Genomic DNA, 27,996 nt, shown 5'->3' on the forward strand with positions numbered 1-27,996 from the left:
AGAAACGTTCTGATGATGTTGGGGTCGGTGGGCGGAGCCTCCCGTCAGTTTTACTACCGGTTCTATAGAACCAGTGCGAACCGGGGGCAACCCACCACTGATTTAAAGTACAAAATCTCTATATTGGTTTGTTGAGCTTTGGAAGGGTGGGTTTTTTTTTTTTTTAGGATTTACCACAAAATGTTGTTTTTAGTATGTTGTTATCTGATCTCTATATTTCTTAATAGTTGTGATAATTTTTCCACTTTATGTTAATAATTTTATCAATTTTTGGTTGGACATTCTAATGTTTTAAAATTGACCATAATTCTGATTTCTAACTTTCAATTTCTTTTTTTTAAAGGTAGTGGTGATAAAAAAATACCTTTCCTTGCTTATCAGAATCTAACAAAAGAAGCTAGACCTAACCTCTAAAAATCCTAGTGCACTGATCCACATCATTTCATCAAAGTTCTAAAGTAAGTATATGCAAACTTTAAGATACAAAGTGTAAATGGAAATGGAAACTTATGAATGATTGGAAACTTAAGATGATTTGCATAATTTTCACATGCTGATATTTGACCTGGCAGCAGAATCTGTCAACAAACATAAAGAAAATTTAATGAAATAGTTAATTGCTCCAAAGGCTTTTAGCATCTTCATTACATCTCCAAAATAGAAAACATGAAAATAATTCTGCTGTGTTTAGATCTCATCATATATATATATATATATATATATATATATATATATATATATATATATATATATATATATATACACACACACACACATATATATACACACACATACACATACACATATACATATTCATACACATACATATTCATATACATATATATGTGTGTGCTTACTACCATGGAGAAGTGAGAATTATGTTGTTGTTAGTCACGAAGTCGTATCCGACCCATCGCGACCCCATGGACAATGTTCCTCCAGGCCTTCCTGTCCTCTACCATCCCCCGGAGTTTAAGCTCATGCTGAGTGCTTCAGTGACTCCATCCAGCCACCTCATTCTCTATCGTCCCGTTCTTCTTTTGCCCTCAATCATTTCCAGCATTAGCCTCTTCTCCAGTGACTCCTTCTTTCTCATTAGGTAACCAAAGTATTTGAGTTTCATCTTCAGGATCTGGCATTCTAAAGAGCAGTCAGAGTTGATCTCCTCTAGGAATGACTGGTTTGATTGCCTTGCAGTCCAAGGGACTCACAGGAGTCTTCTCCAGCATCATAGTTCAAAGGCACTCAGCCTTCCTTATGGTCTAACTTTCACAGCCATAAGTTGCAACTAGGAAAACCATAGCCTTGACTATACACACTATTGTTGGCTGCGTGATGTCTCTGCTTTATACTGTCTAAATTTGCCATAGCTTTCCTCCCCAGGAGCAAGCATCTTTTAATTTCTTGGCTGTAATCCCCCTCTGTGGTGGGGATCTGCGGTGAACCCAGGAAAATAAAATCTGTCACTATCCCCATCTATTTGCCAGGAATTGAGAGGGCCAGATGCCATGATCTTAGTTTTCTTAATGTTAAGTTTCAAGCCAACTTTTGCACTCTCCTCTTTCATCTGCATCAACAGGCTCTTTAGTTTCTCTTCACTTTCTGCCATTAAAGTGGTATCATCTGCATATCTGAGGTTGTTGATATTTCTCTTGGCAATCTTAATTCCAATGTGATTCATCTAGCCCCGCCTTTCTCATGATGTTCTCTGCATATAAGTTAAATAGCCAAGGCGACGGTATACAGCCTTGCCAGACTCCTTTCCCAATTTTGAACCAATCAGTGGTTCCGTGTCCAGTTGTCACTGTTGCTTCTTGAGCCACATATAGGTTTCTCAAGAGACAAATAAGATGGTCTGGTACTCCCATCTCTTTAAGAATTTGCCACAATATGTTGTGATCCACACAATCAAAGGCTTTAGCATAATCAATGAAGCAGGAGTAGATGTTTTTCGGGAACTCCCTAGCTTTCTCCATGATCCAGTGTATGTTGGCAATTTGATTTCTAGTTCCTCTGCCTCTTCAAAATCCTGCCTGTACTTCTGGTAGTTCTCGGTCCACATACTGCTGCAGCCTAGCTTGTAGCATTTTAAGCATAACTTTGCTAGCATGTGAAATGAGTGCAATGGGGCAGTAGTTTGAACATTCTTTGGTATTGCCTTTCTTTGGAATTCGAATGTAAACTGACCTTTTCCAATTCTGTGGCCACTGTTGAGTTTGCAAATTTCCTGGCAAATTGAGTGTAGCACTTTTACTGCATCATCTTTTAAGATTTTGAATAGCTCAACTGGAATACTGTGACCTTCACTAGCTTTGTTCTTGTTCAGACTTCCTAAGGCCCATTTGACTTCACATTCCAGGATGTCTGGCTCAAGGTCAGTGACCACCCCATCATGGTTATCAGGGACGTTACACTCGTTCTTGTATAGTTCTTCTGTGTAATTTTGCCACCTCTTCTTAATCTCTTCTGCCTCTGGTAGGTCATTCTGCCATTTTGGTCCTTTATCATGCCCGTCTTTGCATGAAACGTTCCTTTCATATCTCTAATTTTCTTGAAGAGATCTCTGGTCCTCTCTATTCTATTGTTTTCTTCTATTTCTTTGTACTGTTCATTTAAGAAGGCATTCTTATCTCTTCTAGCTATTATCTGGAATTCTGCATTCAGTTGGGTGTATCTTTCTCTTTCTCCCTTGTCTTTCGCTTCCCTTCTTTCCTCAGCTATTTGTAAAGCTTCCTCAGACAGCCATTTTGCTTTCTTGCATTTCTTTTTCTTTGAGATGGTTTTAGTTGCTACCAGGGGTGAAATCTACTTACCTTCCTTACTGGTTCGGAAGTGCATGTGTCGCGTATAGTCAATCTGATTTCTGTGTTGATCGTCTGGTGATAGCCATGTGTAGAATCATCTCTTGGGTTGTTGGAAAAGAGTGTTTGCTATAACCATCCTATTCTCTTGACAAAATTCTACCAGCCTATGCCCTGCTTCATTTTGTACTCCAAGGCCAAACTTGCCTGTTATTCCGATTATCTTTTGGCTTCCTACTTTAGCATTCCAATCCCCCATGATGATAAGGACATCATTTTTTGGTGTTAATTCTAGAAGGTACTGTAGGGCTTCATAGAACTAGTCAATTTCATCCTCTTCAGCACCAGTGGTTGGGGCATAGACTTGGACTATTGTGATATTTAATGGTTTGCCTTGGATTCGAACTGAGATCATTCTGTCATTTTGGGTATTGTATTCCAGTATTGCTTTTCCTACTTTTTTATTGACTATGAAAGCTACTCCATTTCTTCTGAGGGATTCGTGCCCCCAGTAGTATACCTGATCATCTGAATTAAATACACCCATTCCTGTCCATTTTAGTTCGCTGATTCCTAAGATGTCGATGTTCAGTCATCTCTTGTTTGACCACGTCCAGTTTGCCTTGATTCATGGATCTTACATTCCAGGTTCCTATGGAGAATAGATCTTTACAGCATTGGACTTTCCTTTCACCACCAGATGCATCCACAGCTGAGCATCCTTTCGGCTTTGGCCCAGTTGCTTCACTCTTTCTTGCACTACTAGTACTAGCCCTCTGCTCTTCCCCAGTAGTATATTGGACACCTTCTGACCTGAGGGGCTCATCTTTCAGCATTATATCTTTTTGCCTTTTGGTACTGTCTATGGGGGTTTCATGGCAAAGATACTGGAGTGGGTTGCCATTTCCTTCTCCAGTGGATCACGTTTTGTCAGAGCTCTCTGCTATGACCTGTCTGCCTTGGGTGGCCCTGCACTACATAGCTCATAGCTTCATTGTGCTGTGCAAGCCCCTTCACCACACCAAGGCAGTTGATCCATGAAGGGGAGTGAGAATTATATATGTGCTTACTACCATGGAGAAGTGAGAATATCATTATGATAAACAGCTTCAAAGTAGCTAAAAACATTCATGTTGCATATAAAGTAAATTGGCAGACATGAATGAATAGGCTCAGATTATAAGAAAGGATTTTGAGTAAGCTTTGGAAAAAGCTTAGAATAATGTAGGAGATTGGAAGCTAAAATACATAAAGAATATAAAGAACAATTGCTGAAATTTGGTATGTCTAGTGTAATGAAAAGAACTAGGGGTGACATGATAGCAGTGTTCCAAAATCTCAGGGTTTGCCACAAAGGAGAAGGAGTCAAGCTATTCTCCAAAGCACCTGAAGGCAGGACAAGAAGCAATGGAAGAAAACTAATCATATTTATATAAATATCATTTAGCTAAATGGGTAAACAGACCATATATGATGTAAGTCTCCTTTGTAGAAAAAATATGTTCCTGAATTATAAATAAAGTTTATTTCATGAGCCATAATTTTTTAGATTTGATGAATCATTGTATGCCTTTTATGTAGAACAGAAGAAGCTGTATCAAAAAAACATAATTACTTTTTTTAAACTTTTAATTGGAAAACTTTAAATAAGTAGACATTATCTCATATTGTCCGTAGTGTTTAAAAAACCTATGACTATTGTCTGGTCCTAAGTGAGACTTTTGGAAGAAACATTTATTTTGCTAAGAAAAAAATTCCTGTATTCTGTATCAGAGAGAGAAAAAAAGAGAGGGAACTAGAATACGTTGGAAGAAAAATACAGATAATTTTCTTTTCAGATGCATTTCCTGCTTAATTTTATGAAGTCAGGCCTAAATACTAAGTAAACTCAATGATCCTTACTCCAAATACGTGACATGAGCTATATATTTTTTATTTAAAAAACCAATCTTTTGTACATTAAAACTGAAGAAGATTACAAATAATAACAGAAAACAAAATAAACCTTAGGCAAAAGAATAAACTCTAGTGACCACGAAGGGTCCTTGGTGCTCTCTGAGCTAGGTTTCTTGCAAACATGTCATTAGCCAAAGTAGATAATATAACCAGTGCTAAGGACCATATCAAGACCAGTGACTTGATATGGTCCTTAGCATACTGTTCCCATAAAAAAGAAGATCCTCCAACATACAGGCAAAAGAGCCTGTAGTACAGTGGACTAAAGCCCTGTTATTAACATCTGCTGCTTGCAATTACTGCAAGTTCAAATCTCACTAGGCTCAAGATTGACTCAGCCTTCCATCCTTTCAAAGGTAGGTGAAATGAAGACCCAGATTGTGGGGGCAATAAGCTGACTTTGTATAAATATACAAAAGTATGAAGGCTATTGCTTAACGCATTGTAAGTCGCCCTGAGTCTCCGGAGAAGGGCGGCATATAAATTAAAGCAAAAAAAAAATTGTCACCTTCCTGCAAGTCCAAAAGATATGCTTCCCACTTCCATACAATGAACCAAGACAAGTCTTAGATAATTAATATGTTTTATTAGATGTCTAAAAGTTTAATGTGAACATATATTTATAGCAAGGTAAATCTGTGACCTGGTTGATAAATAAAAATGCTGGTATGATACATTGTTTTAATTGACTGTAAAACCAATAAAACTCCACAATAAATTGGGCTATTTTCCTGTAATGTTATGCAAGAAATAGATTACCAATTGAGTTCCAAGAGTTAAATTACAATAATTTGTTTGGTTTCCTCCAAGTGCATTAGCATATTGTCACAGCTTGTTATGTCCCACCAGTAGCCAGCAGAGCTGACAGTATATTTGGACAGTGAGGAGGTTGGGGAGGAACGTGGGCCAGTCCTGGAGTCTGGGGAAGGCTCAGGCGAGGGCTCTGAGTCGGAGGCAGAGAGGGGACCAAGGCCATCTGGTAGTTCTTTGCTGCCTCCGGAGTATCCGGAGTCTGACTTCAGCAAGGCAGAAGAACAGTGGGAGCCTGTTCCCAGTGTGCGCTGCTCAGAGCTGCCAGAAGACAGGAACAATTAAGAAAACAGGGTCGACTTGGGAGAAAGGTTTGGAGATGATTGGTGTTTGTAAACATTCCCCTGAAAGACTGTTTGAGAAGCCTTTCAGACTGGGAATGACAATAATTCACAGCTGTTTGAATTAAAGAGGTTTGCCAGAACTAAGATGGTGCTGTATTTCTAAGGAAGCGTGGGTCAGAACACAGCTTCTCCTTCTTAATTCCTGAAAAACAGTTTAAAAGCTATTTAATTTTTTTTTATCATACAATAAAAAGTCCACAGAATACTAAATAAAGAGAAAAAAATTATGAGAGCACAACAAAATAATCATAATAAAGGGATGAAACAAGAGTAAGAAGTCAACAGTTAACATATAACCAATTACAGAACCAATAAAATAGATGCCAATATGTTCCACCTAAAACGCTTTCTAGAATTCTGTTTTTAAATAATGTTTTTCAAATATGAGGAAAGACAGAAATATATATATATATTACTGTTTGGATGAAGAGACATCCACTTAACTAGGGTAGAAGCTAATTGTAGAAATTGATAATTTACACAACTGCAATGAAATGACTAGTATAACTGACATAGCAAACCACTTAAAAGAAATTTTCAACTTCATACTACCGCAGGGCAGGCTGCCATAGAAAAAAATCCAAAGGAAGTCTCTTGAGGCCCTGTTAGGATTTAATAAGGATAAGTTTTGAATCCCTGAATCAAAAACTCATTCCTTTGTAGACACATCTCTGGAATGAGAAAAATATGTCTATTAAAGTCAGCTTTAAAAAATTGAGAACATGCTGTTGATAGGAATTTATCCCCAAACGAAATCTTCTAAAGCAAGCTCTATCTTCTAATCTTCCAAAGTTCTTTTAGTGTTTTGGCTTAATATTCTCTGCCAAGTGCATTTGTATCCAGTCAAAATTCTGATCTTTAACCAAAAGCAACAGTGGGTTTGTCTCTGCCAAAAACAGGAGACTGCTCTTTTTGGATTTCCTGCATGTAAATCCCACCAACTTCCCTCAGAAGCAGACATTGCTATGTTGTGTTTGATAAACAATTACAAGGGTGTGTTAAAACACCCACCTCCAATTTAGTGCCCTCCAGATGTGTTGGATAGAAACTCTTATCATTTGTCAACAGATGGGTTAAGAATTATGGGCATCAAACTCCAACCCAACCTTTGCGAAAGTTGACAGGCAACAGAAAATTAATTAAGAAATGAAACTCTCTGAAAGTAGACTTTGTGGCAAAATTAGGATGGTTCAACAGTTCTTAAAAGCCTAACATTTTTTAAAATAAAACCTCTATCATGTGAAAATATTAAGCCGTGAAGGATTTGGATTTTCTACTGAAACATTGAAGTATTTTAAGAATGTGCTTGTATGAGTCTCGATTTTTCCTATCTGTCCTGGATTTCTTTGCTGCAATCCAGGGTAGAACTGGCCCTACTTTACATTATTAAATGGCTATAAAGGTACTTTGTGGGAAAATACAAGTTTTAGAAATCATTGAAACTAGAGGAAAAAGAAATACATTTCCAATATGTTACAAATAAAGAATTATTTCTGATGTGCATTCCTGTTTCAACCACAAAATGAAAGGAAATATTTATGGGAAACTCAAGGGTACTTGTTCAACAGGTTGGTTTTAATTATGGTATAATAAGGACAAGAATTTGTCTGTTTGGGTTTCAACTATTAGTGTTTTGTCATAATCTCGAATGTATAGGACCATAGCTCAGTGATGGTGTATAGTTGCATGGAGAAATCCCTTGGTTCAATGCACTGTACTTAATATTTCCAAAACAGCAACAAAAACAAGTAGTAGAAAAGATTTTTGCATAGAAGTAGACAATAATGGATTTCCAAACCAACTTCATTCAATGTATGTATGCAAATAGATATTAAATAACTTATGTAACATTTCAGTCATGAAGTTAACTTTAGACCAACCTTAAAGTTGGTTTAGAAATCTCCATTAATATGGAGGGTCATATCAACCTGAAATCAGAGTGAATGTAATCCTAAATGAGAATATTTAATTTTAAATGGCTGATTTACACAAATCTTGCTGTCATCTAGATTTCTACTTGAGTAAAATCTCACGATGTAGGATGGAAGATTATGACAGGCTGGTATTCATCAGATTTAAATTTGAAAAAAGAAGTTTGAAACTTCCAATCTGTGGAATCATCTTTGAATTTATGTCAAATTTCTAAGCTTAGTTTATTTCTTAACCCCAAGATTCTGTTTGACTCAAAAGTCAAGAATTTGAGTGAAGCCTAATATTGCCTTGTAACATGAACTTTGGACAAAAAAGGCAGTAATACCAGTGCCTGCCTAGATGGGTGTTAGACACAAATTCCACTTTCTCTCTATTACAAACAGCAATGTTCTCCCTTGAGCTCGCTCATGAACTTAGAGGTGACAGTTTCAAGAAAAGAGCTCAAAGTTTATTTAAGCAGTTTCTTTCATTCCTCACTTTGTTTGAGAAATGTCGCTAAATCTGTAATGGCCAAGAAAAGGTCCTGGCTAAGAGCCTGAGTAATGACGCCTAAGTGTGCATCATGGGTAGTGAGCAAAGTTCACAGTTTGCAGTGAAAGGTCATCAGGAATTCATGCATTCTTAGCATCCTTCTTCAATCAAGAGGAATGCATCAGACTTAAAGCCTGATATATCTACTCCAAAGCTCATACAGAATAGGGAGAATAAAGCAGATGATAGGCGTATGAAATGTCTTTTTATATGGTCTGTATCATGGCAGCCAGACAAACAATTATATCGAAAGAAACACCAAAGGACCATTTGTTTTTATTTCAATACTTAATTTAGTCATTTGAAAGGCACTTTGAATGATTTAAAATGCCTTCCTTCTTCTTTCTAGCAACCCTTTAAAAGATTTAAATTAACAAAGGCATTTAACATACAGCATGGTGGCAATGCTGCTGTGATTTAAATGAGTTTAAAATGCAAAAGTACATATTTCAGAGAAAGTTTATGAGGCTGGCAAGCAGGATTTCCCAAACAAGAGAATGGGGAAGGAATCTGTAATCTTCCTTGGCTAAGAAACAGAGATAAGTACCACCCGCCAGAGTCATACACAAATAAACATGGGAAACCTTTACCTTTAATCTGAAAGTGAGTTGCTGGATTTTCTTAGGGCTACCAAATCTGGACTGCAAAAAACTAGACTATTAGGCAGTAACAGAAAAATACAGAAATTGTAACCCTTTGATATCAGCTAATGGTTTTTTGGATTTTTGTAATCCTAATTTGGTAGCCCTCGTTTCCCAGTAAGTGTGGTTGATAATAGGCGAATGGGTTCTTAATATGTTCACATAATATATTGGGGAAAGATATTTCTCTTTGCATACTACTTGAACCTCTGATACTATGCATGGCAATGCCGCTATGGATGCTCACTGGCATTAACAATGCCTGCCCAGGTTTATTTATTTATTTATTTTACTATTTTTTTCATTGAAGAAAAGTGGAATGCTGGCATGCTGCAATCAGAGGACCAGTCTTAAGCATAATAGGTACTTCCAATAATGCCTCTGGATGTCTATCTTGGAAAAGGAAATGCTGCAGCCTTATTTGGAAGTATGTCTAACTGCCAGAAAAAAAACAGCTGAAAATGTAGACAGCTTCCTAGGAAGCTAGAGACGTTAATAGTGAGCAATCTTATTACTTTAGCATTATTTGATTGGCCATATGTGCCATGTACCACTTGGAGTACACGCACTTGGAATACTGCATCCAGTTCTGATCACTATAATACAAAAGAAATGTTGCAAGTCTAAACCATACAATGAATGGTTGTAGGAATTAGGTATGTCTAGTCTAATGAAGAGAAGGACTAGAGATGACATGATAGCAGTCTTCCAATGTTTGAGGGGCTGTCACAAAGGAGAGGGGATCGACCTATTCTTCAAAACACCTGTGGACAGGACAAGTGATAATGGATGGAAAATTATCAAAGAGAGATCCAACACAGAATTAGGGAGACATTTCCTGACTGTGAGGACAATTAATCAGTGGAATGGCTTGCTTTCAGAAATTGTGGGTGCTCCATCACTGGAAGTTCTTAAGAAGAGATTGGACAGACACTTGTCTGGAATGGCATAGAGTCTCCTGTTCAAGCAAGGGTTTGGACTTGAAGATCTCCAAAGTCCCTTCCAGCTCTGTTAATCTGTTAATGTGCACAAAAATGCTAATAATATCTTCAAATTTGCCCATAGGTACAAAAAAAAAAAAAAAATTGAGGACCCCAGGCTTCAAGCAGGACTAATGCAGATGGGAAACATGCAGGGACTTTACAATTCACATAGGACTTAAAATACTTAAAATAAGAGTGAAGCAATTTTTTCCGGTTGCACTCTCCCCTGGGCAGCCTGATCTGTGCTTATGGAAAGACTGTAAGTCTGAATTGATTCAGTACAGGAGGGCTGTTACATTCTATTTTAAGTAGCACAATTGTTTAACTACAAGGTCATAAAAATGTCTTGAGATGTTTCTAAAACAGTATACTGGGATGTGATCAGCTGCAAACTTGACGTCTGTTTGGAGCATTAACAAAGATAATTCCCGTGCCAAAAAGATGAGGTCATGACGGCTCTACTCAATAGTCATTGCTTTAAAAAATGGTCCGGTGAATTTGCCTTCAGGGTCCTTCCCGCATTACACAATACTTAAAAGAAAAAAATTATTCTTCTTTTAAAAATAAAATAAAAAGGCAACACTATGTCTAGCATTCACATTATGTTTTCAGTGTAGCAACCTTGTGATGTCTAATGTAACCAGGGGAAGCTCAAACAGTTATTTATTTGACTTACCAAAGTGGGGTCTTCCAGATGTTTTGAGCATCAATTCCCAGAATTCTCAGCCATCATGGGAATTGGATGAAGACATCTGGAGAGTACTAGACTGAGCAAGGCAGCTCTATGATAATATTATAGAGGTCATTTAAAGCAATCTGTCTATGTAAAATTGAGTGCACCACGGCTACCATCTAGTGATCAGATTTCTGAAATTCAGTAAATAGAAAGACTGCCAGCAGAATCCTCCACCTATTGGTGCAGTAGTTTCATAAGCAAACCATCCCACAGTTAATCCAACCAACCTATGTTCCTGTTTTCTGCATTGTTTTCAAAGAAAGGTCATTCCATCAAACTCCAATTACCAAGACTGTTATGGCAGGAACTTTAACTGCAGTTCATGCAGATGGTCCATTTTCAGTTCCACCTCCTCACATCTATACTTAGCATCAGTACTTTATTTCAGTTGAAAACTTCGATTGACATTACACACTTCTGTCTCTATCGCTTCTAGGAGTTTAATGTGTGTTCATGGACCTTTCAACCTTCTGGTGTTTGTGTTTGCTTTGTTTAGAATTTTGCATCACACTCTTTCCTCTTTATATTATCTTGAAAGCAGGGGTGAAATCCAGCAGGTTCTGACAGGTTCTGGAGAACCGGTAGCGGAAATTTTGAGCAGTTCAGAGAACCGGCAAATACCACCTCTGGTCCCAGAGTGGGGTGAGAATGGAGATTTTGCAATATCTTTCCCCCAGGAGTAGGGAGGGAATGGGGATTTTGCAGTATCCTTTTCCTGGAGTGGGGTGGGAATGGATATTTTGCAGTATCCTTCCCCTGGAGTGGGATGGGAATGGAGATTTTGTAGTATCCTTCCCTTGCCACGCCCACCAAGCCACACCACACCCACCAAGCCACGCCCATGGTAGTAAAAAAAATTGGATATCACCACTGCTTGAAAAGCTTCTGCAGTTCAGGCTTAAGAAAATACTTATATCTATGCTCCAAAATTCCAAATTACCATTAAAAAGCAGGAACAAATATCACTTTACTGCCATAGAATGATTATCAGCATTTCAACAATATGATTATGGCACCATCAGGTTCCAAATTTGCAGCCATTTAAAAGGCTGCTATACAAAGGATTGCACCAAATTCCCATTACATAATGATCATAGCCATTCAGAGGGATTTCTGCATGAAGACTTACTGCTTATAGCAGTATGGTTTTCAAACTGCTCTATCTAGGGGTATTCATTGACAGACCAAACATCCTTAAGCAAAGTTTCAGAAAATATATTTTTCCCCTTTGGAAAGCTTCTAGAGAAATGTAGGTGAATATATGTAGACAGGCAATTTTTTTATGGAAGGGAATGAAGGGATTTTTTTGTCAATTAAAAATCTGTGCAACCGCAGAGGTTCTAGAATTAGGAAGTATGAACAGGACAAAAAGCACTCAGTTACTCGTAAGCTTAGAACCCACATGGTTTTGATTGTGGTTAAGCACATGTAACTATTAATAGCTTCAATCAATTCCCAACAGAATGAAAGCTTCATTACTGAATGTTATGGATCATCATGCACCATGCTAGTCATGTCCATGTTCATAGATACTTTTTAAAAAAAAACTTCATTGGCCAGGGCTAAAAAGAATGACTGGCCCAAGGTAATCCAGCCATATTTTTGTGCTTAAGGGAGGACTAAATTTAGATTTAGATTTTCAGAACAATTTTAAACAACATAAAACAATACTATGACATGGGGAACAATAAACTAGCAAACCATTTAAATGTCTGTGGAAAAGATATTTATGTATTCATATATTCATTCATTCATTCAGTATGTATGTATGTATGTATTTATGTATTTATGTATGTATGTATGTATGTATGTATAGTCGCTTATCTCAAACCCATGACTTTGAATGGCAAATAATCATAAAAACAATTAAAACATGAGACAAAAAGAAATTAAATAAAAATAGCAGCCAAGAGATATTATAATCCATCAGTATCAGCATAACCAGGAAATGGGGCCCTTCACACATTCAGGACCAACGCCTGGACATATAACCAGTTCTTCAAGGCCTTCTAAAAGGCCAACAGGGTCAGAACCATCCTACTCTAGGAAGGTAGGGTGTTACAGAGGGGAGGTGCGAAAGCAGAAAAAACACAACTCCTAGTCCCCACTATCCACCATTCCTTCCCTGGTGGGACCCAGAGTATGCCCTTCCTGCCAGACCAGATTGGATGGGTAGAAATGACTGGAAGAACTAGAAGGCAAACTATGGAGGTCTTTAAAGATGACAACCAGCACTTTCAATTGCATTCAGAAACACATTCAGCCGATGCAGCTCCTAAAGCTGAATAACCAATACCATTTACAATCTATGCAGCTTCATTTGTGTACTATCTGAAGTTTCCAAATACTCCTCAACAACAGCCTCATACACAGTAGAGCCCTTTGCAATAGTTCAAGTAGGAGGTTGTGGGGGCATAAGTGACAGTGACCAGAGCCTCCCATTTCAGGAACAGGCATAACTGGCACAAAGGACAAAAAAGCACTCATCTACTCCCCAAGACCATAAACCTGGGGACCTCCACAGCCAAACTGGTAATGGCATCAAGAAAGTCAGGCAGCTAGGTTGTTATGAAGCAGAGAGTCTGGTACAACAGCAACAGTCTCAACTGACCCTTCTTAGAACCCAAGACATAATACTGTATTTCAGCCCAGCAATCTGAAGAGAAGAACCTTCCAGATGTCTCCCATGAGTTTCAGATCACTACCACCACTCCACCATCTCTACACTGATGCCTGTCTGAATGTCAGCTGGCCATATCTCTAAAAGGGGCATTTCTCCCTCCTCTTCCAGCCAGGTCTATATGACAGGAGGAACAAATTTTTGCTTTCAAATTCAAGCGAAGCCACCATTTCTTAGTTTTTGAATGTTCAGTGACAGCAGTTATATTTGCCACTAACAAATAAATTCTCTCTGCCAGTCCCATCTTAAGACTGAATATGAAATTCACACTTAATATCCAACCCAATTTTGAGATATTCTTGCTTCTTCCCTATTGGCTGATTTTTTTTGTAATAGACTTCCTGATTTTAAAAAACAAAAACAAAAAATAAAGCATTCTTTTTGGTCACATTGGTGTCCCCAGCAGAGGGAATATCTAACTTTGGGTGTTTTGTTCTTTCTGATGTTCATAAAAATGGCTGTGCCAATATGAGATCAGTAGAAATATCTACTACATCTTATGTTTCATTTTTATCATCATACATAATTATGCTTGGATTAATCATACACCTGACAAAATGGATTACATCTTCTAACAAGACTGCTTGTTGTTTAAAAAGATTAGCACTATGCTTGAAAAAGGCAGTTTACAAGATTATATGTCACAGAACATGATCAGATAGTTTATTTTAGTAATTTAGTAGAGTGTTTATTTTAAAAATGTGCAAAACTTTAAATGTAATCTGAAATCCATCAAGTAAACAAATAATGGTATTATTTTCATAAAATTTTCAAGGCAGCTCTTGAAATAATCAAGTCAAAAATGGTGTTACCTTAAACCAAGCCGTTTATGTATTTATATAGCTTGCAAGGCTGGGCTTTGAAAAATCTTGCCCAATAAATAGTGTTTTGTCTGAAGCAATTCTCTCCCAAAAAATGTCTTTTATGAGAATTGTAATCCCTTTGAAGCTGAGAGAATCTGAAAAGCACGTTTTTGTTATAATATTGACTAGTTTTTTTTTGCTTGGACTGTGGTTTTATTTGCAGGATCTTTGACTCCAGTGGTCCCTATTGTCTGGATGAGTTTGGGAACAGTAAAAAAAAAAAAAAAAAACCAGTCAAAGAAAAAATACATGTTAGTTGAACAAAAAATAATACAGCCTAGCAAACACAGAAGCATCAAATCCTCCTCAACAAACCTTTTGGTTTTAGGGAAGATTTGGCAGGATTAGTTGTTGGTTTGACATTTTTTCAAATACAGAAGGAATAGTTTCCCCATTCATATCAGTCATTCTTTCTCTTTTCTGTCCTGTTTAGAACATTCTTGCTAGATTAAACTAAATACCGTCTCATTTGGCTTTCATTTTGACAATGGCTTGTGCCCATATCCTCTGCGGGTGGTGGGAAGCTCCTTTCTTGAAGAGCTCTGGTAAGGCTTTTGGACCAAGAGCAGCAATAGACAGATGAGCCAATTAGGGCTATCATTGGTTCTTACTCTAAATAAGAGGGGATTCAACCCATTTTGTATGACGTTATGCACCTTGGGAGAAGGGTGATCCTGGAACTGCCTCTAGCATTACTAGCTTCAGTGGCTTATAATGAGAAGCACTATTACCAGCTTCGATCTTTTATGAAGAATGGTCAGGCCATACAGAATTATGTCCAGAGGAACTCTTGCTGGGATCTTCCAATGCATCGGTGTATATAGTCCATGGTCTCTGGGCCTATACAGCCCCAGGTACCTCTAAGATCATGCAATGGCAATTCCGTAGCAAATTGTTAAATTTTCTTCCATATTTTTCTTTTTTGAAAAAAAAATCTAAATATAAAAAAATCTATGATAGCTTAATGCATTTATAATTCCTATTCCTTTAGAATAATTATCATCTTTATTATATAATACGGCACCAGATTCCTTGCAGCCTTTGGCTGCCCTAAAGAAAAAATTATAAATGTGCTCTTTCCCATGCACATGTATTGATTTGTGGTATCTTGAGAGTCTCTTCTGAGACTTCAGTGGAGAAGAAGCAACAAGAGATCTAATTGCAGTGAGTCATTCTGAATATATGACAATTACTTACAATGATTTTTTGTTTCCAATTTGCTTCTCTAAATTTTCATCTGTGTTTTAACTGCTTGTCTGATGGTTGCTTTAATCTTATCAACTGCATTGTACTTTACAATATAACATTGGTGCATGTTTACCTAGCCTTCCATGTTTTGTTATGATATTATTGTCTGAATATCATGGATTCAGCTACTGTATGTGTGGTATTCAATTATGCAGTATGACATACCGTATTTATTGCACTATACGACGCACTTCCCCCCCCCCAAAAAAAAGTGGGTGGAAATGTCTGTGCGTCTTATAGAGCGAATATTGCAATGGGGGCAGGGAAATTGTTGAGGTGCTGCAATATTCACTACCAGTGCTGCCTATCACTGCTGCCGCCATTCACCGCCACCAGGAAATACTGGAGCCTCTGCTGCCGAACAACTGATCAGCTCCCGGAATACCACCGATCAGCTGTTCTAGGTGGCGGGGATTGCTGCCACCGTTTGCTACCTATTTGGTGGTGGTGTCAATTGTTGGCAATCGCCGGTGAATGGCTGCAATTGGCGGAGAATGGCAGCAGCAGAGATCAGCGACGGCGGTGGTAGGCAGCAGCAATCCCCGCTGCCTAGAACAGGTGATAGGCAGTATTCCGGGAGGCCGATCTAACTGTCAATCAGCTGCTCAGCAGGGAAGGCTCCAGTTTTGCCCACCAGTGGCAGCAACTCAGCTCCATTGACCGGTGGTGAGCACAATGGAGCGGAGCCCTGACGAGCCATATGCTGGGGCTGCGATAACTTGCTGAAGCTGACCAGGCTATTTGCTGTTGGCTGCAAGGACGCTAGCCAGATGAATACCAGAGGGATGTTAGGAGGCAGAGGCAGATTTTTTTTTCTTCCTCTAAAGCTAACATATGTCTTATGGTCCTGTGCATCTTATAGTGCAAAAAATACAGTAAATATAAAAAATGTGTTTAATATTCTACCCGGATCCAAAATGATGACAGGTCAGGGAGCATGTGAGAAACTGAAATGATAAACTCAGCTGCTGGTTGGGGTAGAAGTTCTGAGCTGAGAATAAGTAAATGAAATCCAGGGCAGGGCAAGTTTCAGCAGTGAATCTTCTTTAGGATGCTAAAGGAATTGCATGGTGTGGTTTTAGGCTTCCCAGGAAACAAACTAAACACACAAAACCATACAGCATTGCCGAGTGCTTGAGTGTTTTCTGTCACTCCAGGCTGCATTCTTCCTGCTGGGAGAGTGACAGACAATTAATTATCTGAGTGCTTTTGAAGTCATGTCTGGTACTGCCTAAGAACTCTATAAATTGAGTGAGGATGCCGAATTTTGATTCTGGCCTTGTAGTTTTATATATAAATCTGGGTATAAAATGATATTGTTATGTAACATATATATAGCTCAGCACAATTTAGATGTTTGTTTACCACATACACTGGATTGGGCTTTAGAGAAAATTAATTCTTGCATTAATTCCTAAGATTCCAAATTAGCACAGACTTTCTCTGTGAATTAATTAGATTTCAGTGGAAGAATTTTATTATAGGTAGCTGCTTTATTTGATACCAAAATTAAGTTTTTTAAATCTATTGAATGACAGTGTTTCCTACATGTAACTTATGTCTTTTAATCTTATAAAAGTAATATAATACTTTTGTTTGTATGGGCCTTGAAGCTCTATAGGTTCTTTGAGACCTAGAATGAGATTAGAGTATAACTGGAAAGTTCAATTCAAAGCAGCCTTATCTACCTTAGGATGCAGAGTTGGGCTGAATCCAATGAAGACCTTTTGTTGACAACATCCAAAATGCCATATACTTAGTAATTATGGTTAATTTATAACATGGACTAAATTCTGGTTTATTCTACTTACATTGTTTTGGCAAAGAAAGTATTCAATTATTAAACCACTTAAAATATATGGAAAACATTTGTGCCTGATTCCATTTCAACTTTATTTTCAATTACAAAACAGTGAGTGCTTGAAAAGAAAATTCATTTTTGCGTGTATCATTGTTGAAGCCCCATTATCTTCTCATCAGAACAGCAAGAGAAAATCCAAATAAAAGAATTTCAACTATTTATAGTCTTGGTACTTGGTACTTGACTGATAACTGGCTCTTTAGAAAGCCAAACATAAAAAGCCTGTTCTTCAGGTATGGAACAATCTGGTTGCTATCATAATTTAATGAATTATGTAAACAAAGCTTTGCTTTGACGTTTTCAGTCCTAGGTACTAGTCCTATGAACTGTGATCAACTGCTTATAAAAATATATATTAAGACTATACATAACATGCTGATGCCTGAAACAAAGGACAAGATCGCATCACTTTTCATTCCACATGCAAAAGTCTATTGGACTGGTAGACAGATCTCACTTCAACACTTGTGGCAGGCTCCTTTTCCACACTTGAAAACAGCAGAGTACTCTAGGGTTGTAAAGTTATGTGGCACTCATAACTCTATCTTCTGAAAATGAAAAACACCCAGAATGTCTTAAAATATGTAGGAGACCAGGGGTGGGTTCTACTTACCTTTACTACCAGTTCATAACAGGACCACGCGCTCTTCTGCGCATGCGCAGAAGCATTTTCATGATGTCAGGGTCAGTGGGTGGGGCCTCCCGCTGGTTTTACTACCGGTTCTATAGAACCAGTGCGAGCTGGGGGCAACCCACCACTGTAGGAGACTCTCATTATTCTTCTTTCTGTCCAGTAGTAGGGCTGTATAGGAAATAGCATCTGTGCATTTCCCCGCCACCCGGTTTTCTTTGGAAAGTAAAAATCTGTTATAGATCTGCTCTGAATGATACTTTTTGGCTCATTCATAGCTTCCTTTGCCATTAAGGAAAGATTGAGAAAACTTTTTCAGGTCAAACACGACACTTGGAGCAATATCCGAGGAATTTCAATATTTGCAGGGTCAGGACAACATAATGGAAGAGGCCATGATGAAACAGAATTTGCGTGAATTACGATTAAATGTAATTAGTTGAAATAACCTACTATAGAATATTATTATTTCTCATGTATTAAGTGATTTACACCTTTATTCACATGATTTACTACAAATTATTAGCAACATTGAGAGGCTCCAAGTAGTGGGTATTTTTTTCTTATTTGGTGGCCATATACCAGTGTTGGTGAACCTTTTTGGCACTGTGCCAAAATGAGAGCACGCGCACACGTGCATGGGAGCGCCAGAAACTAGAAGAGAAGCTCCCTGGCACACATGTGCTCTCCAGGAAGCTGAGCTTCCAGTGTCACCTGGTCTTACAGTTTCTGGCACACATACGCATGTGAAGTCACCAGAATGCACGCACAGGAAACCAGAAACTTAGCTTCCTGGTGTATGCATGCACACCAGGGAGATACTCTTCCGGTTTCCTGTGCTCCCGTGCACGTGAAGACCAGCTGGCTGGCGCGCATGTGCATGTTGGAACCCGGAAGAGCAATGTTCAATGGCTGGCGTGCCTGGAGAGATGGCTCTGCGTGCTACTTCTGGCACACATGCCATAGGTTCACCATCACTGCCATATACTGTATATCCCTGGAGCAGAAGATACTGCTATTTTAAAACTAAAAAGGAAACAGGGAAAAGAAAACTTTTATGTAACTGAAATAATACATGAAAAATTTTCATAGAAGCAGCATATTAACCCTTTGGTTTAATGGACCTCCATTTTCATGGATTTAATATACAAGCAAGAGAATTTTGCTTTAGAGCATCTTTCTATAATGTAATGTTCGCCATATGGGTTTAATTCCCTTTATTCCTCAACCATCTTAACCTACAGCCTTGTTGTTAGAGTATATTGTTTTTCTGTGAATGTGGAGGACTCAGACTGAGAGAAGAATGCCTTAGAAGAAAGTGAGGAAGAGAGCGAGAAATTAATTTAAAAAAATAAATAAAACCCTTATTCTGTGTTGTTTTCTGCAAAGTAAATCATTACATTTCATTTGTTATTTGGGGAGACTTAGATTATTCCAGAACTGGAAGGAGCTTATAGACAAGACAATCAATCAATTTATTTATTGTTTTTACCACCGGTCACAGCAAATTATAGAAAGATTCTGCCTTTGCAATGGAAAAAAAAAAACACCTTCCAATGAAAATGGTCTAACTGCAGGAGACATTTTCATGAAAAAATACTGTAAAAACATTTTTCATGGTTTGAGCATCTCCCTTGGATTGGGATCCTGGGTTTCTAAAGAGCTATAAAATTAATACAAAACAAAGAAAATAAGAGATGCTATTGTTTTGCATTCCCACTTGGAAAGGATAATCAAAGTACAGTGTGGTGAAATACTGTATATGGCAGAGACTCAGGCTCAAGATACAAACTTTAAGACAGCTTTAGTTTTTGAAGACAAATCGCCCATAAAGCAGCATGGCAGCAAGGGCTAAGAAAACACAGTGTGCATAGCATCAAAGTGAGAAGATGAAAGACCAATAACATTTTTGCTAGTTTTTAAAAAGCGCTGGGAAAGAAAGTATTTTCAAAGGGGAAAATAAGCTTTTCTTTTCTTTTTTTTTCTTTTTCTTTTGTCTTCCTTACTTTATATTAGTTTTTATCTTCTTGTTTAAACGTTTCAATGAAAATTATATTTTAAAAAAAGAAAGGAGTCTTTTATGACAAAGTATCAGGCCATAAAACCACAGGATTACAGCAGAGAGTCATAAACAAGAGTAATATTAAACGATTCTAATCTAGCCTCACACATTGTATTTAGAAACTTCTTTCTATGATAAATTTTGGATACAGGGAAGTTCCTTGATAGAATACAAAATGGAATATGAAAATTATCTTCAATATACTTCCAACAGTGGTGAGACTTTTAGGGGCAGCACAAATAGATTTAATTTTGTTTCAATAAGGCATGAGCTCTGGAAACTTCAGATCTACAAATAAAAGAGAATTTCATTTCCCTGTTTTGTTTTGTTTTGTTTTGTTTTGTTTTGTTTTGTTTTGTTTTGTTTCGTTTCGTTTCGTTTCGTTTCGTTTCGTTTCGTTTCGTTTCGTTTCGTTTCGTTTCGTTTCGTTTCGTGGACAGTGATATTGACTCCAAAGGAAAAAAAACAAAGTAAACTGTAGGAGAGATTGGATTGGATTGGATTGGATTGAATACTTTATTTGGTCACAAGGAATTTTGTGTATGGAGAAGAATAAAATATAAGCTTTATATAGATTTTCCCAAAAATGTTTATATGTATTAGGACATGCTTTGAAATTATTTACACTGCAGTTTACTCTGGAGCTAACAGAGTTAGCTCATAGTAGACCATATGATTTGGATTAAGTGTCACGTAGTCACAGAGCACACACATCTTCTGAATTTGCTTTTTTGCTCCTCGAGTACATTCATTTCACAATTACTATTTATCTGAATATGTTTTAATATGCAAATCAACGCAGTGCCTGCGAATGAAACATTGAACAAGGAAATAAAATATGTGAAATGCCCCAATTATCTTTATTGTAGTCTACTTGTTTTGAAAGAGTTTCAGATTAGGCCCAGATTAATGAATAGCCCTTTTTATGGTCTCTGCATACTTTGGATTGAAAACAAACATGTGTTTCAGTATCAGAGGTGGTATTCAGCAGGTTCTGACCAGTTCTGGAGAACCAGTAGCGGAAATTTTGAGTAGTTCGGAGAACCGGTAAATACCTCCTCTGACTGGCCCTGCCCCCATCTATTCTCTGCCTCCTGAGTCCCAGCTGATTGGGAGAAAATGGGGATTTTGCAGTAACCTTCCCCTGAGTGGAGAGGGAATGGAGATTTTATAGTATCCTTTCCCTGCCACACCCACCAAGCCATGCCCACAGGACCGGTAGTAAAAAAAATTGAATTTGTTCCACCACAGTTCAATATGTCTCATGTTGCAAATGTAGCACCTGCCTGCAAATCTTTCAATCAAGCACATTTTTCCAAGACCGTATGATAGCCATACAAACTTGAAAAAAGCTACTACTTCTATTTTTAAGGATTTGCAAAGGGAATCTGTCTTCTTCCCCAATACACTCCAAAATGTTGGGCAGCCCTATTGTAAATTATAATTATAGGTTTTTCATGCCAATCTACTATCATGCTAAAACTATACTACATCCACCTGGGTAACAAAGAATGACTTGTTTAAAAGGAATAATAGCTGGGAATTTAAATATCAAATGCATTTTCATGAAATATTCCGATTAAATTTACAGACATTTCTGACCACCTTGGCTTAATAATTCAACTCTCAGTTTTAGCTGACTTTAAACAGTTGTCAGCTGACGACTAAAACCAAAGAATGAAAGCTGGGTGTAATTATGGATTTGCGCAGTATGTGCTTCTCAGCTATTTTAATACGATATATGTGGGCCTCCAAATCCCAAGTTGCTTGTTATTAACTTTCACTTTTATAAGAAACTATGTGCCAAAAATGAATCTAAATTCCTGAGGTTTTAGTGCCCTGCCCATTGTATTTCATTGAAGAATATGATTTATTTGAAGTAAAATTATTTTGTTTGAAGCTTTGTGCTTATCCAGCTGTAAGCTAAGAGGCTGTAATAATTACAGAACAATATTTCACATAATCATATACTGAAATTTGAATGCTGGAGAAAGTGTGATTTTTCTTGGAAAGGAAATTTACCTCGAAGGAAGATATTGGAATGTTAAGCAGTTGATAACAATTTCATTTTTACTATTCAATAAGCACATCTTGTTTTTGAAATGAATGTTAGTTAAATAATGGGATTTCAGAATCTTGAAACAAACACTCCATCTAGTGTACAATTACCAATATTGCTTCTTAGTTTCTATTTTCTGCTGCCTGTGAATTGTGAAAGGTTCATAATCCATAGAAATTATTATTATACTTTAGAAAGAATTCCATGTACACTTTCCCTGAATATTTTAAGGAGAGAGTTAGACACTGGAAAAATTAGAAAGACATGAAGCTTCAAAGAATAGTTTCTCAAATATTTCTGGTTAAAGGTCTGCTTGCCAGAAAGGGTGGCTCTTCATATAGAAAGCTGTTCATGAATAAGCTTATTATGTTATTGCCAAACAGTTAGGAAACAGTCTAAAAGGCTATTTAAAACACCCACAAGTTATGCACTCCTAAATTATTTAAATTTACTGAGGATTTAGACAGGTTTACGGGTGAATAAAACTAAGGGAGTCTTTTGCTGAAATACTGTAGCAGAAAAAGACCAGAAGCAAAGGGTTCCTGAAACATCTTTGAGGAGTATAATAAGTGAACATTAAAAATGTTGACCAAATACTTGAATTTATCACTGTTATAATTGATGATTTGCAAACCTCTAAATGCTTTCAAAATAATAAAAATTAATTTTATTAGGAAAAATAGGTCATCACTGTTTTTTTTTTTTTTTTCATTAGTTTCAGGTAATAAAATAAGCATTTTATGAGATTCATTCCTGGCATAGTCTCTATGGTAGTTTGGCATGTTTTTATTTTTTTCTGGAGCCGTTTCCAAGTACCTTTGAGAGTTTATCAATTGTCATCTTGGGTTATTCTAATAATTGATGTCAGGGCCATATGCCTATTAGACTGGTATGCTTACTTAGAAAGAGACCAGATGTTTAAAGATTAGACAAACAAGCATGATGCTGAAAACATAATATTCAGAGGCTTCCTCTCAGCATCATTTTTCCACACAAACTGTTTCAGAAAACAAAAAAGTAGCGCAAAAACATCCAGCAATATGTTTGCAGTGAAAGCAAAAGTACTATTAATGGGACTGAGGATTAGTAGCATTTATTACTTGGGCTAATTCGTGTTGTTTTGTGACAAGAAAACTGTCTGATGATGCTAATATTGGCTTTCAAATATCATGGTGACACACCATGTACTACTCATACGTATAAGATTTGAAGAAAACTGATACACAAGGTATTACACATTATTGGTTGTCTAAATTATATTGGTTTAATAAGAAGAGAGCAATTTGTAGGACTGCCATTGACAGTCACGGTGAACCCAATTCTTATAGACCAATGAAGGGTAAGAACAACTCTTTTTAAAAGCAAGTTAACCAAAAATATTTGTATAATTTTCATGATGATAGTATACCACTTTCTGAGACCATAAAATTAAATATGTATTTCTATAGCATAACAGTGACTTTGTAAAACTGACTAGATTTCTTGAATAATCTTACTATTTCTTCTTTGAAAATTTTGGTCATCTATCAAAAGAGCATTCCTAATTTGTAAATAGCAATACTGGAAACCAGACTTTAAGGGAATTTAAGTATTTTTCTTACAGATACTGGCCCTTTTGTGCTAGATTTTGTACTACTACATTTAGGTTCCAAACATAGGCATTCTTGTATAAAATGGAGAAAACTCATCCTCACAAGATAGTGTGTGCCTGTGATCTGGATGATGTGTTTTTATTTCCCCCTCACTTAAACATGGCCTCTCAATCTTGTAGGGCATCAGACCTGGAATGACAATTTCTGAAAGCCCTGAGTTCTTCAGCTCTACCTTATGATTCCTTGAAACTGTTGTTCTCCGGGGACAACTAAGTCTTCAGGAGAAGGGTTCTCTCAATGAAGAATTCTCTAGCACAGAAATAACACAGGGATCCTTAATAAACAAGGATTCTTCCTGCCATAAACCCAGCCCCTAAAAGACTCAACAAGTATGGGCTGCCATTTCAAATTTGTCAGTATATTCATACTTCCTTTTAATTTTTATCTTATTTCACAACTTCTTTTAATGTTTTGTTATATTACTATGCAAACTTTTCCATTAAATATCTGTATTTTATCATTTCTAGGCATTTGCCTTTTCTTTCTCTTTTTTCAAAATAACTACATTTTTACAAAAATCTTGAAAGCCTCCCCCTTATTCTTTTTTCATCAAAACATCTTCCAAAGCACTGTTGGAAACTCAAATTATATTTCCACTGAAAATCATAATTTTAACATTCTGCAATGTAATGGAACAATTTGCCCAAAGCAATATTATAAATATAACTTAGCAGTTCATTGTTATCTTTATGCTTCCAAAGCTAAAATGTCAGAAATACTGTAGGGACCCATAAGACCTACAACCAGCTCTGTTTGCTTTAATGCAGAATAGCTAAAAAGATTACCAAAAGGAAATACCTTCTTACCAGGGATAATTTTCATTGTCCAAAATTAAGTTTCTTGTTCTCGCTGTTCTTCTGTTTTGAGAATGATTTATTTGTTGTTGCAGATTATGGCTATATTGCTAGCACCTACATGGCTAATCATTTACCTTGGGCTACTGAGATCTATCCAAGCTGGTGCTTATTATGGGATCAAGCCGATGCCTCCTCAAGTGCCACAGTACCAACCCCTTGGGCAACAAGTACCTCATATGCCATTGGGTAAAGATGGAGTGCCAATGCAGCACATGGGAAAGGAGGGGCCACACCTATCATATGGAAAAGAATATATACCTCAGTATATAAAAGAAATTCCACAGATCCCTATGCTTGGCAAGGAGAGGATTTCAAAGAAACAGAAAGGTAATATGGGCAAGATGTGAAGTAGGTTGGGCTTGGTGACTGGACCAAGGTCTCCTGATGAGGTTGGAGTTGAAAATGACCCTTTCTGGTCCTCGTCCAGAATCCTAATTATTACATTATACAGGATGGAAGAGAAGGCAAGTTTCATATATTGAATATAACTATACTCAAATGCGTAGAATATATTGCAAAAGTCAACATTTGTGAAGAATATTTTGTTGAGGGTTTTTTTTTGGGGGGGGTGGGAAAAGGCAAGACCACTTGTGCATTTATTCTGAAACACCTATGAGCTTAAATTTACAGAGAGTTGGCAACAAGCCCAGATGTTTAACTATCCCCCTTTTTCCAACTCTTCTATTTCTAGTTGTGCACCAAAATTTGTAATTTTCCTCACTGTTAAGTTTATTCTGTCCTGTTACCAAAATGTTCTCATACCTGCTTTAGGCAGAGTGAGATGGCTGCCTCAGAAGGCAGATTCTGGAGTGTGATCCTGTGAGAGGCCATTGGCAAGCAGCTTGTTGTCTTTATTGCAATAGAACATTGTCACTTTCACTAAAGCTGAAGTACAATTTTAGTGAAATACAGAGAGTGGCAGGGGAGTGCAGCTTGTCCACTCCCATTTTTACATCCTTATCTTTCAGATTCGGAGAAGTTACAAAAGTGATATTTTCCAACAAGTCATTTTTCTTTACTTTTCTAGATTTTGCTGCATCAAAACACATAGAAATATCAACTTGAATATGGGTCTAATTCATCAGGAACAATTTAGGAAAGCAAAAAAATAAATAAAATAAAATTGGGGGCCAGCAGCATTGTTCACAAAATTGCTAATGGTCTTTGAAAGGAGGTAATCCATCCTTCCTTTTGAACATCAACTGTGCTGTAAAAATAATCCAGCCAGTAGGCTGATACATCAATTCCTCTTGAAACATATTGGTGACATCTAGAGCAGTCAAGATGAAAATTAATATTCCTTTCTTTATTTCTCTTTCTTTCTTTAAAAAACAGAATTGCCATTAGCCAGTTTGAGAGGTGAACAGGGTCCTCCTGGAGAGCCTGGAGCAAGAGGGCCTCCAGGATCTCCAGGGCTGCCAGGACATGGAGTACCAGGAGCTAAAGGAAAACCAGGACCCCAAGGATACCCAGGAATTGGAAAACCAGGCATGCCTGGAATGCCAGGAAAACCAGGAGCAATGGGGTCTCCAGGATCAAGAGGTGAAATGGGGCCAAAGGGGGAGAGTGGATCTATGGGAATTCCAGGACCCCAAGGACCACCAGGACCTCAAGGACTGCCTGGAATAGGAAAACCAGGCGACAGAGGATTACCAGGACAACCAGGAACAAAGGGCGAGCCAGGAATGAAAGGGCAACCTGGGATACAAGGCGCCCAAGGCCCAAAAGGAGATAAAGGTGTGGGGATTCCGGGGTTACCAGGGCTAAAAGGGCCACCTGGTTTACCAGGTCCTCCCGGTCCTGCTGGACTTCCTGGAATAGGCAAACCAGGAATGATAGGGTTTCCAGGCCCTCAGGGAGCTGGAGGCAAGCCAGGAATTCCAGGGGAACGAGGGCCACAGGGCTTAGCTGGGATTCCTGGAATTCAAGGTCCTCCTGGTCTTCCAGGTATAGGGAAGCCAGGACAAGATGGAATCCCAGGACAGTCAGGTATGCCAGGTGGGAAGGGGGAACAAGGCCTGCCAGGTTTACCAGGACCACCTGGTGCTCCTGGGATTGGAAAATCAGGTTTCCCTGGTCTTAAAGGTGATCGAGGGATGGGTGGTGCTCCAGGCCCACTGGGACCTAAGGGTGAAAAAGGTCACGTGGGACCACCTGGCATGGCTGGGCCTCCAGGGGAACCAGGCCAACCAGGCCAGCCTGGATTAATGGGGCCCTCAGGTGTGATGGGATTCCCAGGTCCAAAAGGAGAATTTGGAGCTGTTGGGCCTCCAGGACCTATTGGTCCCAAAGGTGAGCTTGGTTTGCAAGGTTTCCCAGGTAAACCTGGTTTTCCAGGAGAGGTGGGCCCATCAGGTCTGAGAGGCTTGCCTGGTCCAATTGGACCAAAAGGAGAAGCTGGTCACAAAGGTTTGCCAGGTTTGCCTGGTGCTCACGGGCTGATGGGCCCCAAGGGAGAACCTGGAAAGCCAGGAACTCAAGGCCATCAAGGCCCTACTGGAATCCCAGGTATTGCAGGACCAAGTGGCCCAATTGGACCTCCTGGACTACCTGGAAGTAAAGGTGAACGGGGTTTGCCAGGCCCACCAGGTTTTCCAGGAATGGGGAAACCTGGTGTTTCAGGGATGCCTGGACCACCAGGGAAACCTGGATCACTTGGTGCTCCTGGCCAGCCAGGTCTCCAAGGCCCTCCTGGTCCCCCTGGCCCTCCTGGCCCTCCAGTAATAATGCAACCTACGCCGCCAGAAATGGGACAGTATTTGCCAGAGGTAGGACCAGGCCTTGATGGAATAAAGACTCCATATGGTTATAAGGGGAAGAAAAGCAAAAACAGTGCCGCTGCTGCCGCCGCCACCGCCGCTGCCTATGAGATGCCGGCTTTCACAGCTGAGCTCACCACTCCTTTTCCACAGGTCAGGGTTCCTGTGATGTTTGACAAGCTCCTTTATAATGGCAGGCAGAATTATAATCCACAGACTGGTGTCTTTACCTGTGAAATCCCTGGGATCTACTACTTCGCTTACCACATACACTGCAAAGGGGGAAATGTCTGGGTGGCATTATTTAAAAACAATGAGCCGTTGATGTACACGTATGATGAATACAAGAAAGGTTTCCTGGACCAAGCTTCTGGAAGTGCCGTTGTTCAGCTGATGCACGGCGACAGAGTTTATATCCAGATGCCATCTGAACAGGCGGCGGGACTTTATGCCGGGCAATACGTTCACTCATCTTTTTCTGGATATTTATTGTATCCAATGTAAACTGCACACTCAGATCAAATGAAAGCTCTTTTTTCTGTGTTTCCAAATTTATACCATTGAAAGGTGCATTTATTGATCATTTCTGG

At 38.4% G+C, this 27,996-nt stretch overlaps 1 protein-coding gene across 2 annotated transcripts; it reads left to right on the forward strand.

The window, feature by feature from the left end:
• Positions 1 to 389: 389 nt before the first annotated feature.
• COL8A1 (collagen type VIII alpha 1 chain) lies at positions 390 to 27,996 on the forward strand. Of its 2 annotated transcripts, XM_070943793.1 has the most exons (3): positions 390 to 458; positions 24,680 to 24,974; positions 25,983 to 27,996. In XM_070943793.1, the coding sequence occupies exons 2-3, from the start codon at positions 24,683 to 24,685 to the stop codon at positions 27,908 to 27,910; spliced, it is 2,220 nt and encodes a 739-aa protein (XP_070799894.1). In that variant the 5' UTR covers positions 390 to 458; positions 24,680 to 24,682; the 3' UTR covers positions 27,911 to 27,996. The 2 variants fall into 2 exon arrangements, with proteins under 2 accessions (XP_070799894.1, XP_070799893.1); XM_070943792.1 differs by lacking the exon at positions 390 to 458 and having other exon boundaries at positions 24,659 to 24,974.

Source organism: Pituophis catenifer, unplaced genomic scaffold (assembly GCF_029215685.1).
Source record: "Pituophis catenifer annectens isolate HBS135680 unplaced genomic scaffold, rPitCat1.0.hap2 SCAF_4, whole genome shotgun sequence".
In the NCBI taxonomy this organism is placed as follows: domain Eukaryota; kingdom Metazoa; phylum Chordata; class Lepidosauria; order Squamata; family Colubridae; genus Pituophis; species Pituophis catenifer.